This window comes from Guillardia theta, assembly GCF_000315625.1.
Source record: "Guillardia theta CCMP2712 unplaced genomic scaffold GUITHscaffold_64, whole genome shotgun sequence".
NCBI classification, from domain to species: domain Eukaryota; class Cryptophyceae; order Pyrenomonadales; family Geminigeraceae; genus Guillardia; species Guillardia theta.
The window spans coordinates 375,033-390,679 of NW_005434610.1; the positions used below are offsets into that span (position 1 = coordinate 375,033).

General features: G+C 53.6%; 6 protein-coding genes across 6 annotated transcripts in view; 2 read left to right on the top strand and 4 right to left on the bottom strand.

Annotated features, from left to right (window-relative positions):
- Positions 1 to 60: 60 nt before the first annotated feature.
- Positions 61 to 1,060, bottom strand: GUITHDRAFT_154032 (hypothetical protein; the record flags this gene model as incomplete). Its single annotated transcript, XM_005827799.1, has 8 exons — positions 61 to 197; positions 245 to 309; positions 358 to 395; positions 440 to 544; positions 591 to 657; positions 704 to 828; positions 879 to 975; positions 1,020 to 1,060. The coding sequence occupies 8 exons, from the start codon at positions 1,055 to 1,057 to the stop codon at positions 157 to 159; spliced, it is 576 nt and encodes a 191-aa protein (XP_005827856.1). The 3' UTR covers positions 61 to 156.
- Positions 1,061 to 2,999: 1,939 nt separating this feature from the next.
- On the bottom strand, positions 3,000 to 3,756 carry GUITHDRAFT_154033 (hypothetical protein; the record flags this gene model as incomplete). The annotated part of the gene is made up of 2 exons (XM_005827800.1): positions 3,401 to 3,756; positions 3,000 to 3,347 (listed from the first exon to the last, which is right to left on the bottom strand). Coding segments are annotated over exons 1-2 (395 nt in total), but the record flags the coding sequence as incomplete, so codon positions are not given.
- Positions 3,757 to 4,029: 273 nt separating this feature from the next.
- On the top strand, positions 4,030 to 5,795 carry GUITHDRAFT_113138 (hypothetical protein; the record flags this gene model as incomplete). Its single annotated transcript, XM_005827801.1, has 5 exons — positions 4,030 to 5,101; positions 5,164 to 5,407; positions 5,455 to 5,523; positions 5,574 to 5,690; positions 5,741 to 5,795. The coding sequence occupies 5 exons, from the start codon at positions 4,030 to 4,032 to the stop codon at positions 5,793 to 5,795; spliced, it is 1,557 nt and encodes a 518-aa protein (XP_005827858.1).
- An 89-nt stretch (positions 5,796 to 5,884) lies between these two features.
- On the bottom strand, positions 5,885 to 8,975 carry GUITHDRAFT_113139 (hypothetical protein; the record flags this gene model as incomplete). The annotated part of the gene is made up of 16 exons (XM_005827802.1): positions 5,885 to 5,972; positions 6,023 to 6,122; positions 6,173 to 6,377; positions 6,427 to 6,571; positions 6,726 to 6,792; positions 6,837 to 7,013; positions 7,068 to 7,246; positions 7,303 to 7,418; positions 7,471 to 7,591; positions 7,645 to 7,719; positions 7,772 to 7,914; positions 7,960 to 8,100; positions 8,143 to 8,191; positions 8,237 to 8,354; positions 8,403 to 8,441; positions 8,495 to 8,975. 16 exons carry the CDS (start codon positions 8,973 to 8,975, stop codon positions 5,885 to 5,887), a joined length of 2,244 nt encoding a protein of 747 aa, XP_005827859.1.
- A 2,207-nt stretch (positions 8,976 to 11,182) lies between these two features.
- On the top strand, positions 11,183 to 12,375 carry GUITHDRAFT_75209 (hypothetical protein; the record flags this gene model as incomplete). The annotated part of the gene is made up of 4 exons (XM_005827803.1): positions 11,183 to 11,258; positions 11,305 to 11,499; positions 11,551 to 11,612; positions 11,665 to 12,375. 4 exons carry the CDS (start codon positions 11,183 to 11,185, stop codon positions 12,373 to 12,375), a joined length of 1,044 nt encoding a protein of 347 aa, XP_005827860.1.
- A 357-nt stretch (positions 12,376 to 12,732) lies between these two features.
- The window catches only part of GUITHDRAFT_158284 (hypothetical protein), a gene marked incomplete at both ends in the record, with an annotated part of 3,998 nt that continues 1,083 nt past the window's right edge, over positions 12,733 to 15,647 (bottom strand). Inside the window, 16 exons of the mRNA XM_005827804.1 lie at positions 12,733 to 12,768; positions 12,813 to 12,879; positions 12,927 to 12,960; positions 13,014 to 13,095; positions 13,151 to 13,215; positions 13,459 to 13,525; positions 13,771 to 13,798; positions 13,844 to 13,890; positions 14,081 to 14,124; positions 14,168 to 14,216; positions 14,261 to 14,363; positions 14,429 to 14,502; positions 14,551 to 14,622; positions 14,747 to 14,832; positions 14,945 to 15,016; positions 15,234 to 15,343. Coding sequence (XP_005827861.1) covers positions 12,733 to 12,768; positions 12,813 to 12,879; positions 12,927 to 12,960; positions 13,014 to 13,095; positions 13,151 to 13,215; positions 13,459 to 13,525; positions 13,771 to 13,798; positions 13,844 to 13,890; positions 14,081 to 14,124; positions 14,168 to 14,216; positions 14,261 to 14,363; positions 14,429 to 14,502; positions 14,551 to 14,622; positions 14,747 to 14,832; positions 14,945 to 15,016; positions 15,234 to 15,343 — 1,036 coding nt within the window. The remainder of the gene's footprint in view (positions 12,769 to 12,812; positions 12,880 to 12,926; positions 12,961 to 13,013; positions 13,096 to 13,150; positions 13,216 to 13,458; positions 13,526 to 13,770; positions 13,799 to 13,843; positions 13,891 to 14,080; positions 14,125 to 14,167; positions 14,217 to 14,260; positions 14,364 to 14,428; positions 14,503 to 14,550; positions 14,623 to 14,746; positions 14,833 to 14,944; positions 15,017 to 15,233; positions 15,344 to 15,647) is intronic.

Genomic DNA, 15,647 nt, shown 5'->3' on the forward strand with positions numbered 1-15,647 from the left:
AACCCTATGAAACTCGACCCCTCAATCCTTATGTTTGTTGCCCTCCAATCACATTCAACTCGCATTTCTATCAATCTTGTTTTCGTCTTACATCTTGCATTTCTGAATTTCTTACACGAAGACAGTACGTCGACATCGCCAGATTTCTCAATCTTCTCAGCGAGGGTTTGCAGGAGCTTTTCTTCGATCGAAAGGAACTGCAAAGTCACCATCATCCCCATCGCCCTGCCTCTGAATCTCTCACGTTTCACTTGTCGTAGGATCTCAACGTGTTTGGTATCTTCTGACCCAGGAGACGAAATCACGAACCTGTGAGATTCAAATCAGTAGGCAAATCTTCAGGCTATCGTCAACAACTTCAAACTCTCCTTGGCAACTCCGCGTCCGGTCATGAACTGGCGCATGGGAGTCAGCAGGGAAATGAAGTGAGCTTGCAGACCTTCAGTTTCGAGTAGAAAGTCTTCGAGTCGTCCTTCATCTTCTGCCGTTCCAGCTCCCTCGCTTTCATCCTTTCTTGCTTCTGCCGCAGGAGATCTGCCTTCAACTTCGCTCTCGCGTCAAGTCGTGATCGATCCTGGAAAGTCTATCACCTTGGATATTCCTTTCCGCAGCTTCACTCCTCTGAAGACCCCTTGTATCTTGGAGCTTGCTAGCACCCTGATTCAACGTCACCCTCACCTTCCTTGTTGCCCTCGCAAAGTACCTTGCCACCTCCAGCGCATGGGTTTGTTCCTCATTCAACGACCCGCCGTACTTGAAGGTTTCTTCATCCTGCTTTCCTTCCTGCCTCAAATCCTCCATCGCCCTCAGGAAGAAACGGTTTGACAGCTGGAAAGATTGGTCAAGATCACGAGCGACAACAATGGAAAAGGAGCAACCATCTTCTTCTCGTAGATCCTCCTCAGCCTGTCCTCCTCCCTCCTCTGCATCATCGCTTGCCACTGCTCCGTCACCCACTCCTTCACGTGTCCCCACCTGCCGCCTCCTTCAGACGCCATGCCCGACATGCCCGCGGCAACCTCGCATGCTCGGGCTTGTTCCATCCGCTTCCTTCCATGCAACCAAGTTGAAACAGGAGCGATATCTTGATGCCAAGGTCTTGGTTCTATCGGCAGCTGTCACAATCCAACGTCCCTCCTCGTCTCCACTCTTGCCTGAGACCCTCGATCAACGATCGCCTTCATCAACTCGATCTGAAAGTCACTGGGCCCTTGCTGGTTGATCTGCCTGCTCATCCTGTTACATTCCCTCCCTCTCCTCTTCCTCTCCTTCCTCTTCCATTCCTCTACCTCTACCTCTACCTCTTCCTCTTCCTCCTCCCCTCGCTCTCCATCTCATCGTCTCCCCCGTCCCTCCCTCTCACCCTCCAAACAGCTGCTCGATGGCTCGGAAAGCTGCTATCCGCACATTGTGCGCTTCGTCGCTGAGGAAGGGAAGAATCTCGAGCAAGGCGTCACTGCCAGGACGAGCGTCAGGATCTACAACGACTGCCATGCTCGTCACTTGTCCTCCTTGTCGCAGAAAGCAGCGTAGTTGGTGATCGCACTCCGGCGGACCAAGTCATCGACGTCCTCCAGACGCTCTTCCAGCACATCTCGAAGGGAGTATCTGATCGAGCTTGATCAAGGGCATTGGACTTCCATCTTGACTTGCTCACCCGTTCTCTGTCGACATCCAGTTCTTCATGGTCCTCCCTGCATACCCGATGACGGTCATCGCCACCAGCCTCGAGTCGGGATCTTCAGGTCTCGTCAAGGACAAGGGAGGGAGCAAGTAGATCGTCTAGCGACGCTTACCGGGATCGTTCTGCACCATCCTCACCACATGATCTAGAGTCATCTTCACACAGCCTTGCTTCCCGCCCGCAAGGATTTTCCTCAAACATTCGCAGCAGGTCCACCTGCAGGACGGTCACATCCCTGCATCTCCTCCTCCTCCTCCTCCTCCTCCTTTCTCCTCTTCCCACTTGATTGCATGTGACTTCTCATCGAGCCCCTTAAGCAGCTTCTGTGCTACGATCACGTTGCCGTCATCGCTGTAGTCCGTCATCAGCTTGAACGCCTCTATCCTGCAGCAGACCATCAACATGGCGGCAGCTCAACCGCTGCTGCTGCCTCACCTCACGCTCTCGTCCTTGCTCTGCAGCAGCCCTTCGATGTTGGGGAGCACTTTGCTTGCCAGCTGCATGTCCCCGATGCCCGAGCTCTGCTCCACCTCCGTCCTCAGCTGAACGCTACCGACAGGAGCCAGCGTCTCATTGCGGAGGGTGAACCATTCCAGCGCGTTGCCGACCATGAGGTCGGTGACTTTGACGTAGCACTTGCCGACAGCAAATTCACTCTCGTGGCCGATGACGATGCCCTGTCTTCTCCCCAGCAGAATCACCTCCAGCTCCGCCCTCTCAGTGTCGAACACGTCCAGCCGGAAGGTCAGGGAGGACCAGCGCTGCCTCCTCTCGAAGCTCATCGACCGGCTCTCGTACGAGGAGCTTGCCCTGTCGTGCAGGATGTTGAAGACGCATCGGATCATACCGCCCTCCATGTCGCTCTGTCGCTCCAGGTCCTTGACCTGGTGGAGGGTGACGTTGAGGGTGGACGGGGCATGGCGGAGGCAGGCGATGGCGGCCCGGACGACCTCGGAGTTCCAGTCGAAGATCCGCTCGTGGACCATGTTGAACACCCTCGCGTCTCCCTTCTCCACCACCTTTGGGACCACGTTGAGCATCCGGATGCGAACGTTGGTGAGCGGGTGCCGTAGGAGAGCTGAGATCAGCATCTCCTTCTGCTCCTCCTTCAGCCTCCTCTCCATCTTTCCAAGGGTATCGATGGCTTGTAACGCGACCTCCTCCTTCAGGACGTCGGTCACACCCAGGGCTCTCTCGACCTCTTGGAAGTTGACAGCGATGCTCTCACTCCTCTCCTCTACCGCTGTCACCTCGTTGTTCTGCAGCCGCCGCTTGATCGTGGCCACCGCTCGCTGGAAGCCTCCTCTTCCTCTCAGCTCTTTGCCGATCTTATGCACCTCCTCCTCCTCCTCCTCCTCATCCTCATCATCATCATCATCATCATCATCATCATCATCATCATCATCATCATCATCATCATCCTTGAGGGTCGTCCTGTACTTGACTTCCTCATTCTTCAACAACGACGCGCTCACTCGCGCGTGACTCTTGCACTTCTCTGTCTTCTTCGGCTGTCCGAGGAGGCTGAAGTAATCTGAGATGATCAAGGAGTTTCGGATGCTGATACTGCTCCTCCTCTGCTTCGCCTTGTGCTCCATAAACACCAGCTGGTCGTCCACCAACCCGGTAGGCGACAGCCCTCCAAGGTCGTCATGGTAGGGCTCTGCAAGTACAACATCACAGGTAGAAGGGGAGGAAGTACACGAGTATCTTCACCTGCTACATTGCCGTCCTCACTCTCCTCCTTTGTGATTCTCCGGGTAAAGAACTCAGTTATCTCCAGCTCCAGCTCTATCATCTTCTGTCGCCCCCCGCTGATGAAGCTCTCCTTCCGCTTCGCAAACATGTCTTCTCCGTCTGACATCCTGACCTGACTCTTCCTTCCTCTTGTCACCAAGAGATCGTGGATCAAACGACCATCATCCGTCACTGGTGGGCTCGCCTTGGCAAGTCGAGACTGTCCTCTCAATCCAGACTTTTCTCCCTCTCCTCCTCCTCAGTCCTTCTCTCTCCTCCTTCGTCTCTCTCCTCCTCCTCAGTCCTTCTCTCTCCTCCTCCTTCGTCTCTCTCCTCCTCCTCTCCTCCTCTCCTCTCTTCCTCCCCCTCCACTTGCCTCACTTTGCCCCGATGGTCCGTTGACTGTAACCCCAATCTTGCTTCACCCCCTTCTTTGACCACAATGTACCCCACCCTACCTCGGGGCTCGGCCCTCTTTGCCGGTCTCCTATCTTCCGCGGTCACCGGAGTCTTTGATGTCCCGAATGCTGGGATGAGAGGGCGGTGAGAGGAGGAAGAGGAGAGAGAAGCTTGAGAGGAGGAGAGGAGAGGACAAGAAGCAGATCACGATGATGAGCTTGAGGATGGGGGGGCTTCGAGCATGGACCTCCAACAGTTTCTGGTCAAGGGCGCTAGGGAGGAGCTTGCGAACTCCAGTGCGGAAGCTCGGCCATCCCGTTCGGACTGGCTGGGGTGTGCATGTACTCAACAGGGTCCATGGAGGGAAGGCGTTCATCTCTGCATCCTCCTCCTCTCCTCCCCCTGTCTCAGAGGTTCTTCGGCTGTTGGACAAGGCTATCAAGGGCGACAGCAAGGACGTAGACGCGATGGACAAACTGCATCAGAGGATAGAGCAGGAGATGAAGGAAGGAGCAAAGTCTCAAGACATCAGCCTGGTTGCTGGCATCCTCTCTTCTTTAGAGTTCGCCGGTCACAGGGACGAGCGAAAAGCTGAGGAGCTGCTAGAGCATGCGCTGGGGCAAGGGGACGCGATGGCGATGTTCTACCTTGCACGCATGCACCTGGTGAAGAACGAGAAGGAGGAGCCCGATCCTGTGTTTGGAGAAGATGAGCAACTCTCGGATGACCTACTCAATACAAGCCACCTCGAGCTGAACGCTGAGAAAGCGAAGAAGGTGAAGAAGCAGATCCTGCTGCTGATCAAGGAAGTCCGTATTGGGAAGAGGGAGGGAGCTCCGGTCAAGAGCTTCAAGACGGTCAAGCAGCAGGAGACGGACGACATGGTCGAGTGGAAGCCGGACATGCAGAAGGGGCTCGCCCTGCTAGCCCAGAGTGCGGAGCTAGGGAACGCCGATGCTCAGGTGATGTTGGGGAATTTGAAGGTTTCCGGGGAGTTTGTGCAGCTGCTTCCCTCGCACAAGTCGAAGGTTGTGGCAGGGAACATCGTGGAGGTGGAGCCTGTGCTGTCCAGGCAGGAGACGGATCCGAAGCTCGTGCTGGAGGATGGAGTCAAGCTCTACGAGCTGGCGGCAGCTCAGGGCACGCGGACGCCTGGTACAACCTGGGGATGCTCTACTTTGACAACAGGCACCCGCAATGCAGAGGAGACGAGCGATGGAATGCCGAGCAATGTCTTCGCTGCATGCAGGAGGCGGCAGATCGCGGCGACAGCAGCGCCATGTACTTCCTGGGATCTGCCAAGTTGGCGGGAGAGCTGGGGGGGATGAAACTTGACAGCTCAGATGGTCTGAGGTTACTGGAGGAGGCGTCCAACAGAGACCATCCAGCTGCGAGCTACCACGTCGCGATGCTCATGCGGGAGGAGGGGAAGGAGGAGGATATGAAGAAGTTCCTGAGCAAGGCGGCGGGTCTGGGAGATGCGGAGGCGCTCTTCTGCCTTGGGGACATGCACTTCCACGGTTCAGACGGCTTCCAGATGGATCATCCCAAGGCTTTTCGCTTCTTCCAGGAAGCTGCTCGTCTCCAGTGAGTGGTTGACGCGTGCTCCAGGTCCTCCTCACCCTCTGCTGCAGGCACTCAGCAGCCATGTGCTGCGTGGGAGTGATGTGCTACAACGGTTTTGGAGTGAAGAAAGACGTCAAGTCCGAATCTCTTTCCTTCTCCTGTCCTGTCGCTGACGTCTGCCTCGCAGCAAAGCCTTCCTCGCGTATCAGAGGTCAGCGGAGCTCGGCAACATCGAGGCCATGCGGAATCTAGCCGCCATGCATCTGAGCGGGGAAGGGTGCGAGAAGAACGAGGCGACTGCCAGGTTTCTTGAAAAAGGCAAGAGGAGAACAGAGCTGACGTCTGAACGTCTAGGTATCTTCTCAAGGTGGTGGAAGAGGCTGAGGCCGAAGCTTCGCAACCTCAATAAAGATGCTGTGAATCTATTCGCTGAGAGAGTCTGAGCTCGAGGAAGCGAGGTTCTGTCGCGTCCTGCAATCAATATGAGTCAACAAAGACTCAAAAGGCTTTCGGGGTGTACAGTCTCTGACGAGTCGTGCGGGTTGTCTCTTGCTTCTCATGCAGCTTCGCTGTCCGTCTAGTCACTCTGAAACAAAGAGGTCAAGAGGCCAAAAACTCCGCATCCCTCGTCCTCACCTCTTCGTCTCTGAATCGCAGAAGTCGCTGTCGCTGTCCGAGGACTCTTGTTCGTATCTCTTCACCTTGTTGACAGTGCGAGTTGACCTCCTCAGAGGAGCTGCGGCGAAATCAGCCCAGCTCCCACCTTCCCTTCTCCTCATGTTGTACCAGCAGGACGAGATTGACGAGCGCGTTTCTGAACAGCCTTCGGCTGAACGTCTCCATCTGAGTTTTCTTCCATGTCCTCCGCCTCCTCCGAGCTCTCCCCGCTGAGCTCCACGCTCTCGCTCTTGGTAGCTCTTGTCCCCTGGGATCGAGTGATCCTCAGAGGGACCGCAGAGAAGATGGAAGCAAGTTTCCCCGGCCTCGATTTCTATCAAGATCAATGAGGCATGCAGAGCATGGACAATTTACAACTTGACCTGTCTGCCGATATAGACTCTGAGCTGCTTCATGAGGTAAAGAAGCGAACAGACTGTGGTTGCCTCCTCCACATCCTTGATCCAGACTTTTTGGACAGTATCCCACCCTTCTCTCATCTTTGTAGCTTTAAGAAAGTTTTGCAGCCTGACAAGGGCAGACCAGTCAGGCAACCTGGGAATGATGTAGAATATCACGCCTGATGAGATGATTCTTCAGACTTTGAATATCTGCAGATGAAGCTGTTGCAGCTCTCCATTCCTCTCGCTTCTGGTGAAAGAAGATTTGCCAATCTTCATACATGTCTTCGGGAGTGGACTCTTCTATGTTCAGCAGAACATCTTGTGCTCTTTGAAATATTGACTTGTCTGTTAGAATTCGTCAATGCCTCCCTAATCGCAAAGTTTTTGACCTTCGTCCCCAGCTGCATCCTCCTGCTCCTCTTTCTCATCTCCTTGGTGATTCCCTGGCACATCGGCCTCGCATAGGGAGTATGTATGAACCATGTCTCGCAACTTCTTCTGGAATCCAATCTCGTTTTCCGGATAAGTCGGGCTCCAGTGCTCATACAATTGATCCATCGGCTCACCTGTTCGCTCAATCACTTCAACTTCCTTTCCTCTCATGGATCTCAGTCAACTACCGGGCTGGATCATCTTCCAGCAGGACTGCTTAGGGTCTGTGCCCTGCATGTTCTCCCAGAGAAGGTTCGCTCGCTGTTTGATGCACTTTCCCACCCAGTACCGCTGCTGCCCCGACGACAAGCACGGAACACGCACGATGGACGTGTGGAAGCAAATTTCTCTGCTTCGTGATTCTGCCCTGTAGAGGTTAAGCGTGTCAGACTGGGAATTGGCAGGCTGCAACTTGAAATGCACCTCTCTTTTCGTCCTATTTCTTCCTTCCTCTTGCTCTCCTCCTCTGCGATTCTCTTCTCTTCACGGAGCCTCTTCTCCTCCGCAATCTTGTGTGCTCGCGCCTCGTCCTCCCTTGCCTACAGACATATTGTTTCAATGAGACAACCATCAGCCGGTCAGTGGGGTCACCTTAACAACCGCTCTCTGGCGGTCCGTCAAGTTCTGCAGGTCTTCCTGAGGTGAGGTCGTCGTTTCTGACTCCACGAAGCAATCGAGTTTGTCGCACACTTCGATCTCTGGTTTCTTGTACCTGGGCAAATCAAAACATGAATTCCAGCTCAAGATCAGTGTCACGGTCGTCACTTCTCAAGGATCTCCTCCATCTGCTGCTCCTTGCGTAGCTCCTCAAGGCGGTCAAGGCTGGAGTCTATGTATTTCCTGAAAGAGGACAACCTCAGTCCGCCGCAAGACGCAAATCATTCATGCAAACCCGATCACTGGGCTTGAGATGCAATCTTCTACAAGGAACTCCAGGGCTTCAAAACGTTCGGTCAATGACAGCTCTGAGTACTCGAAGTTTGACAGTTTCTCGACCAACTTCTGGTGTTCTGGGACATTGCTGTCCTTAAGGTGCTGCGAATATATATCAGCATCCCGGGCCGGAATGTTCACTGGAACCTGGCGGAGAACTTCTGGCCAAGTGTCTTCGTCGATCATTCTTTCTTCGTCGGGAGTCTCCCCACCTCTCACGATGGCACGGAGAAAAGCTACATGCAGCTTTGACAGCACGGGCGAAGGAAACCTTTTGACCGTAAAGGGCTAAGAAATGAATCACAAGAGAAAAGAGTATCACTTGCTGACTCCTTGGTTGAGCTCTTCAGCCATAGTTTCAGTTATGCCCAGAACCTCGCTGAGATGCATATTGAGCTAATCAACTAGAAACGTGGCAAATTACCTAAAAGTGTTGCAAAACTGCAGAATCAGCATTGCTTGCTGATTCAGACTGACTTCATCGCCACATGGATGCTCAGGTCTACATTTTTTCTTCCACACAGTCTTGCCATCGCTCTTGCCTGGACCAAAAATCATCAGATCCCAAGGTTCACCAGAAATGGAAATACCAAAATCGAGAATGCTCTGGCGAGACCCGGTTTCTGCTTCTGTTTGTCATCAAGTTACAATCACATCAAGATGGAGAGGTGTGCAGACGTACTTCTATTGGAGTTTTCCTCCGAAATCTTCTTGTGGTCCGTAGATGACTTCTTCTGTTTCCTGACAGCGTCATTCTTGGCTTCGTCGGATTTCTCGCCATTGGTATCTAGAGGCTTCTGATTCAACCTTTCCTCATTTGGTTTGCATTTCTTCGATGTTGGAGGCGTGTCATGGGCCACTATCTCCTTTTCGCCATCGTGGTCAGAGAGCACAATGCAATCCGTGGATTCCTGTATCGTCCCTGAACATTCTTCGCTCCCCTTCTCCTTCTTTCCCCTCTCAGTACTGTTATCCTGATTCGAATCCTTGACTTCTGTGCTAGCGGCAGCAGCCTTCACGAAGAACGCAGTGATCTTGTTCTTCTGGTTCACTGCAGCCGCCGAGCTCCCTCGTTTCTTCGGCAAACTATTGGTTGCCTTGGATTTGTTGTCAACATCTGACTTGATCTCAATGGGAGCTGCTGGAACCTCCTCGACTTCCATGATCTGAAAAGGAAGGTGAGGAGTCAAGGCGGGCGAAGGGAGGGCTCGGGGAGAATTTGGAGGAAGGGGAGTTGGGGCACTCGGATACATTGAGCATGGGAACAAATCTCGTCCCTGAGTACTTGTGCAATGTCCGCCTAAAGAAATGCTAGTGTTTGATATTTTCTAGAACACTCTCGCAAAACATCCACTCTATCCTTCTCCTCCACACTCTTGCAAAACATCCACTCCATCCTCCTCCTCCTCCCCACAGACCTTCCCCTAGCTCGATCTGCATAATGCAATCCGAGGTCATCAACAACGACATTCCTCTGTTCCTGCTTCCCTCATGCTCCTGCTTTTCCTGCTGTCATGCTTCAATCATTCTTGATGATCATGATGATCCTGCCGTCGCAGCTTCCCACCCTGCTCCTTCCTTGCCCTCCTGCCGCAGTGCTCTTCGCATCTAATCGCCTCCTCGACATGTCCGACGGGCCTTGGCGGGAAAGCAAAGTTTTACTCAATCTTCTTCACTGAATTTTTTGTCAACTCTCTAGCCTAGTAAAAAGAAATGCCATGGTTTGAGTAAAATCGGAGGGCTAAGACTCGCCGACTCGGCGACCGGCGGAGCCCTGGAGGGTCCGACGGTCGGGCCGCCGGGCCGCCCCGGTCACGGCCACCGGGCCGCTGCCGCAGCGCGGCCGCCGGCGGGGGGCCGCGGGGCCCCTAAACTGCGAAACTGACTGCCCCGGGCCGATCGCCCGCCGCCGCCGGCGGCGCCGTCACCGGGCCGGGCCTCAGTGCCCTGGGCCCCAGGCCGCGTCCGATCCGACGGTCATCCGCCGGGCCGCCGGCCGCGGCGCCTCCAAAAGTTTGGATGGCATGGGAAGGATGGAAAGGTTTATAATTTAATAAGGTGATATTTGGTACAAATATATATATACATATTAGCGAGATCTCGATAGCTCCTAAAAGGCCCTTGCATGTCTTGTACCATAATCTTGTACCATAATAAAGATCTCTTCCCCAAGTATGGTACTGGAATTCCAAATCTCAGGTAATCTTGTTCACTACCAAGATTTTTCCTCAGTACAAAAGCACTTGGGAGATTGTACTAGGAGCTCAACTTGCTGTGATACTAGGGGCCCTTCTAACACCATCCCAATCCTCAGAAGTATCTAGGATGCTATGAGCTTCCTAATACCTTCATCTGACCCACCGGCTACGAAAAGTTCTAGGAAGTTGCATAGGAGGTACCACCAACCCTGCTAAAGGTCATTGGTCCCACCCCTACCCCATCATTCCTCCCCTTTAGATCTGATTCACCCCAGGTCATTCCCCCAACTGAATATGTAATGTACCCGTGGTCTTCAAATTTTCTCGTACCCCACCCTTCTTTTTCCCAACACAGTGAATGACTACCCCATGTCAACGTCAGGTTGAGGAAGGGGTGGGGAAGCACGCAGCGCTCAAAGCTGATCGAAAAACAGAATGGCGGGGAAGAGAAGGGGGGGGAGAGGAGCGAGGAAGCAGACGAGAATGAGGCTAAAGAGGATTCTGGTCAGGGAGGACAAGACCACGTGCGCTGTAGACCAGGACTCTACTTAGCGCAGGGCAAGGAACTCCGGGACAATGTGCGGGCAGTGTGGTTACATCATTGTGCAGCAGTACATATCGAAGGGGGGAGGATGGGATGTTCGGAGCAGACAAAAGCAGATTAGGACAGAAAGAAGAGAGAGGTTGTGTACGGTAATCAAGCCGGTTGGAGCGAGTATGAGAGAGGCGAATGCATACTGGGCGATCGTTGTGGAGCAGAAGGAAATTTTAGTATTACACAACACAATACACAAAGATGTGAAGCTAGAGGGAAAGTTCGGGAAGACCATGAATATGAGGCAGGAGAGTCAGGAGGGTTGGGAGACACTTCATTGTAGGTGTGAATCTGCGATATGTCTGCAACTGTGGCCCTTGGTGTAGATTCGCGTTTGAATGTTCAGCGATATGCTCTTGGATCGATCCTTTCAGACTGCTGGACTACTTGCTGTTCTCACTTACCCATCTCTTTTATAGGGAGCCTGTGATTTGTGAGGGGTATGTTTGCTTGAGCACAGTATGATAAGCAACGTTGCAATGTGAGTCCTTCCCTTCGTTGACATCGTTTCCTACACATTATGACTGCTTGTCAATGCAGGTCCCAGACTGTTGACAGAAGACAAGACGGCGCACAGATGGACCTCAGAGTAGGGAAGAAGTATAGAATCACGAAAAAGATTGGAGGAGGATCGTTTGGCGATATTTTTCATGGTGCTGCTGATTTCGCAATCGAGTGGCTCTGTTGATTCTGTTGCAGGTGTGCACATTGGCACTGGGGAAGAAGTTGCTATCAAACTTGAATCTGTTCGTAGCAAGCATCCCCAGCTTTTGTACGAGTCAAAGGTGTTGCGTTACCTCAAAGGCGGGGTCGGGCTACCAGAAGTCCTTTGGTATGGGGTTGAAGGAGACTACAATGTGATGGTGATCGATCTTCTCGGCCCATCTCTGGAAGGTGCTGGTTCCTTGTCGATTTCTGCTGCATGCTTAACTTGTCTTGCATCAGACCTCTTCAATTTCTGCAACCGCAGATTTAACCTGAAGACCGTTCTGATGCTTGCCGACCAGGTATGTCGTGAGTTATACAGATTTTGAAAGCTGACATAATTTCTTGTTTCAGATGCTGAGTAGAATAGAGTATGTGCATTCCAAAAGCTTTCTGCATCGAGACATCAAACCAGACAACTTCCTCATGGGCGTAGGAAAGAAGCTCCACATGGTCCATATCATAGATTTCGGACTGAGCAAGAAATATCGCGACCCCAAAACCTTAGAACACATTGCTTATCGTACCAACAAGAACTTGACAGGCACAGCAAGGTATGCAAGCTTGAATACTCACCTGGGAATCGAGCAAGGAAGGAGAGATGATCTCGAGGCTCTCGGATACGTGTTCATGTACTTCCTCCGGGGCAGCCTGCCCTGGCAGGGTCTGAGGGCTCATAACAAGAAGCAGAAGTATGACAAGATCAGCGAAAAGAAGTTGACAGTTCCTATTGAGCAGTTGTGCGCTGGTTTCCCCGAGGAGTTCTGTACGTACCTCAACTACGTAAGGAAGCTCAAGTTCGACGACAAGCCTGATTACGCCTACTTGCGCAAACTGTTCCGGGATGTTTACACCAGAGAAGGCTTTGAGTACGACCACGTCTACGATTGGACCACCCTCAAGTCTCAGCAGTCAAAGACAGGATCGAGCACCAATGTATATAATGAGTTCCTCGCGAATCAAGTGCAAGGCAACATGGGCATGCCTCAAGGGCAGGGTGGAGTCGCAAACATGCCTGGGGTCAGAGTGCAGGGAGGAGAGCCGCAGAGCTCGCTCCAAGTCTGATCACGTTGTTCATCAAGGGCAAGATGTCGTGTTTTCTGGAGATCTTGTTCGATGGATAAATGATTGGAAGCTTGTTTTCTCGATTTTGGACCTGCTCGTGTATATCATGGAATCCGACTTTTTTTTCATGTTTTGCTATGGATTCATCACCCATTGTTGCCGTCGTTTGGATTGTCTCTTAAAGTTTCGATTCATCGGGTGCTTCATCTGCCAGACACGTCCCATTCTCGGCTCTGTGTAGTACAGTTTAATCTCAGTAATGAGCTTAAGGAGAGTCCCTAGTAAATCTCGTAGACTCTTCGCTTGGACGAGGTGGTTTGGTATTTCACAGGAACACGATGCGAGGTCAGGGAGGCTTCACGAGACTGTATCTTGACCGAGGATGGGCATGGCCTGCCATGAGGAGTCAGGGGACGAGAGGGAGGAGGGGAAAAGACCATCCGAATGTCTTGCGGCAACTTCTGGTTCCAGTTGGACGTGATAGTCTTGGTCCTTGTATAGAACCTGTTGGAGCCGTTAGCCTCCTCCTCCCCCCCGCTGTCGTCGCTCACTGGACGGCATTCTTGCCATAGAAGTAGAGGTCACCTGCCAGGAATGCCGTGAGCTCGAGAGGACTCGGCGGCCTCCCCTGGCCATACCGAGCATGCTCTTCTTGGATCCGGTGAAGGAGAAGTAGGGGATGGGAACAGGGATAGGAACGTTAATCCCGATCTGTCCTACCTGCAGCAGAATGTTTCGCCTCCTGCTCTCCTCAGACCACAGAGTGTCTGCTAACCTTGATGGAGTTCTGGAAGTACCTCGCTGCCACTCCCGAGCTTGTGAAGATCGCTGTTCCGTTTCCTGTATGGCCATGTGACGACGATGGAGAGGATACAGATGCTGGTGGTGGTGGTTGTCATGTGATGACGGCGATGATCATTGCAATGATGATGATGCCGAGGTGGAGTTGGATGTCCAAGAAGAGGATGACGACCGGAAGGACAGGAAGGGAAGGACGAGGACGAGGACGAGCAGGAGGAGCAGGAAGAGGAGGGGAAGGAGGGGGAGCAGGAGCAGGAGGAGGAGGAGGGCGTGCACACTGACCGTAAGGATTGTCGTTGATGATTTGGATCGCCTCGTCTAAGTCCGCTGCTGAGATGCACACAAGCACCTGAGCGCGTGGGAATGTAAGGCAGAATGACACGAGGCGATGAAGAGGAGACAGCAGCAGAGGGAGGAGGGAGGAGGGAGGAGGGGGCGAGCAGTGAGGAGCCTGTAACGACGAAGGAGGTGGATAAAGGAGAGGAGCGCATGGGAAAATATCAGGAGGACATAGAGAGAGAGAGCGAGGAGAGGAGAGGAGAGGAGAGGAGAGGAGAGGAGAGGAGGGTAGAGGATCGAAGAGCTTCTCATCACCGGGGCAAAGATCTCCTTCTGGTAGCACCTGCAGAAAGTCAGGAGGCTTCACTTCTCCCCTCACCGGACTCACTGCATGCTCGTCGTCGCTTCTAGGATGGTCGGGCCAACAAAATTTCCCTTCATGCACTCAGTCATCTTCTGATCCTCCCCTACCCCCAAGGCCCAGCTCTCCTCCCTCTTCTCCTCTTGTCCGCTTTCCCTCCACCTCCCTCCTCTCTCCTCCTCCCTCCTCCTCCTCCCTCTACTGTCCTCCTCCTCCTCCTCCTACTCTCCTCCTCCTCCTCCTCCTCCTCCTCCTCCTTCTCACATTCGGGAATTCCCTCACAACGACTTGTCTCCCATCCAGATGCACTGTACACAGATTCAGCTCCCCCTCGCTGGCAGCAACGAGTACCTGTCGCTCCCTCCTTCACGGCCTCGCCCACTATCCCCTCCACTCTCCTCTGCTCCTCCTTCAGTCCTCCTCCCACTTGGTCACACTCGTCACCTTAGCAGCTGAGCTGATGAGGGGACCAACGTCGGCACGCGGATCGGTCCCCGCTGACACCACCAGCTTCTTCGCCTTCTGCACCAGCTCCGGCAGCCAATCCCTGCGTCGTTATCAGTCTCCCTCCTCCTCCTCCTCCCTCCTCCTCCTCCCTCCTCTTCCTCTCACCGAGCCTTCCCCACGAGAACCATTACACTGATGGCCATGCAACGCTGCCCTGCTGCTCCGAAGGCTGCTCCTACCTGCTCCCGAGCTCATGCCCTTGTCAAGCAGGCAGTGCCCTTTCTCACCATGGCGTTGAGCGCGTGCTCCTTGTCCGCGTCTGGGAGGATGACGGCATGGTTCTTAGCTGCCATATTGCACTGCAAGAGCGATCAGAAGAGGAGAAGGAAGGAAGGCCGAGGAGGAAGTGGAGCAGGAGGAAGAGGAGAGGAGGAAGAGAAGAGCTGTGGACAGGGATGACGACTTGCAGTAGGGTGCGCGCACCTGTACTCTCTTCCCTGCAAGCGTCGCTTGTCTCCAGATGTCTTCTCCAGCTACGGATGAACCGACAAATGAGATGGAGGAGATGTCTGCCTAGTTCGTTATTTCCGGAGATGCTCACCGCTTCTTCCCTCTCGTCCTCGTCCTCGTCCTCGTCCTCGTCCTCGTCCTCGTCCTCGTCCTCGTCCTCGTCCTCCTCACCTTCGTGTTTGCAGAGGAACTGTGCTGTGTCCTTGGAGCCGTGAATGATGTTTACAACCCCTGGCGGACAGCCTGAAGGACCACCATCACAAGGAAGGAGAACTGGAGGAAGGGAAGAGGTTTGAGGGGGGGGGGGAGAGCGGGAAGAGAAGGGCGGGCAAGGAGGAGCAAGAGAAGAGGAAGGGAGAACAGCAAAAGAAGAGAGGACGTCGGATGGAGGATGGAGGGCAGGATGGAAAGTAAAGGGAATGAGAGGAGGAGAGGAGAAGGAGATAACAAGGTATCGCACCTGCTTGCTCGATGAGTTCGACTAGCCGATGAGCCGTCCCTGGCACCATCTCGGACGGTTTGAGGATGAAGGAATTCCCGCAGACTGCTGCCATGGGGAACATCCAGAGCCTGAGCAGGACGCGATAGAGGTGAGAAGCGAGGAAGAGCGAGGGGGAGCGAGGGGGAGGTTGAGATTTGTTTAGAGGAGTAAGAGGATGCGGAGGAGGAGGTGGAATGGGGGGGAGGTACAAAGTCAGCCGGGGGGCAGGGCGGGAGAAGGAGAAGTTTCATGCTCACGGGGATCATTGCTGGGAAGTTGAATGGGGTTGATGCCTGCCCGTACCCCCGAGAGGGACTCGGGAAGGAGAAGATGTCCATGCCCCCTACCTTCCTTGTTCAGGAGGAGTCGGAGCACGGGCCCAAGGAGGTGAAA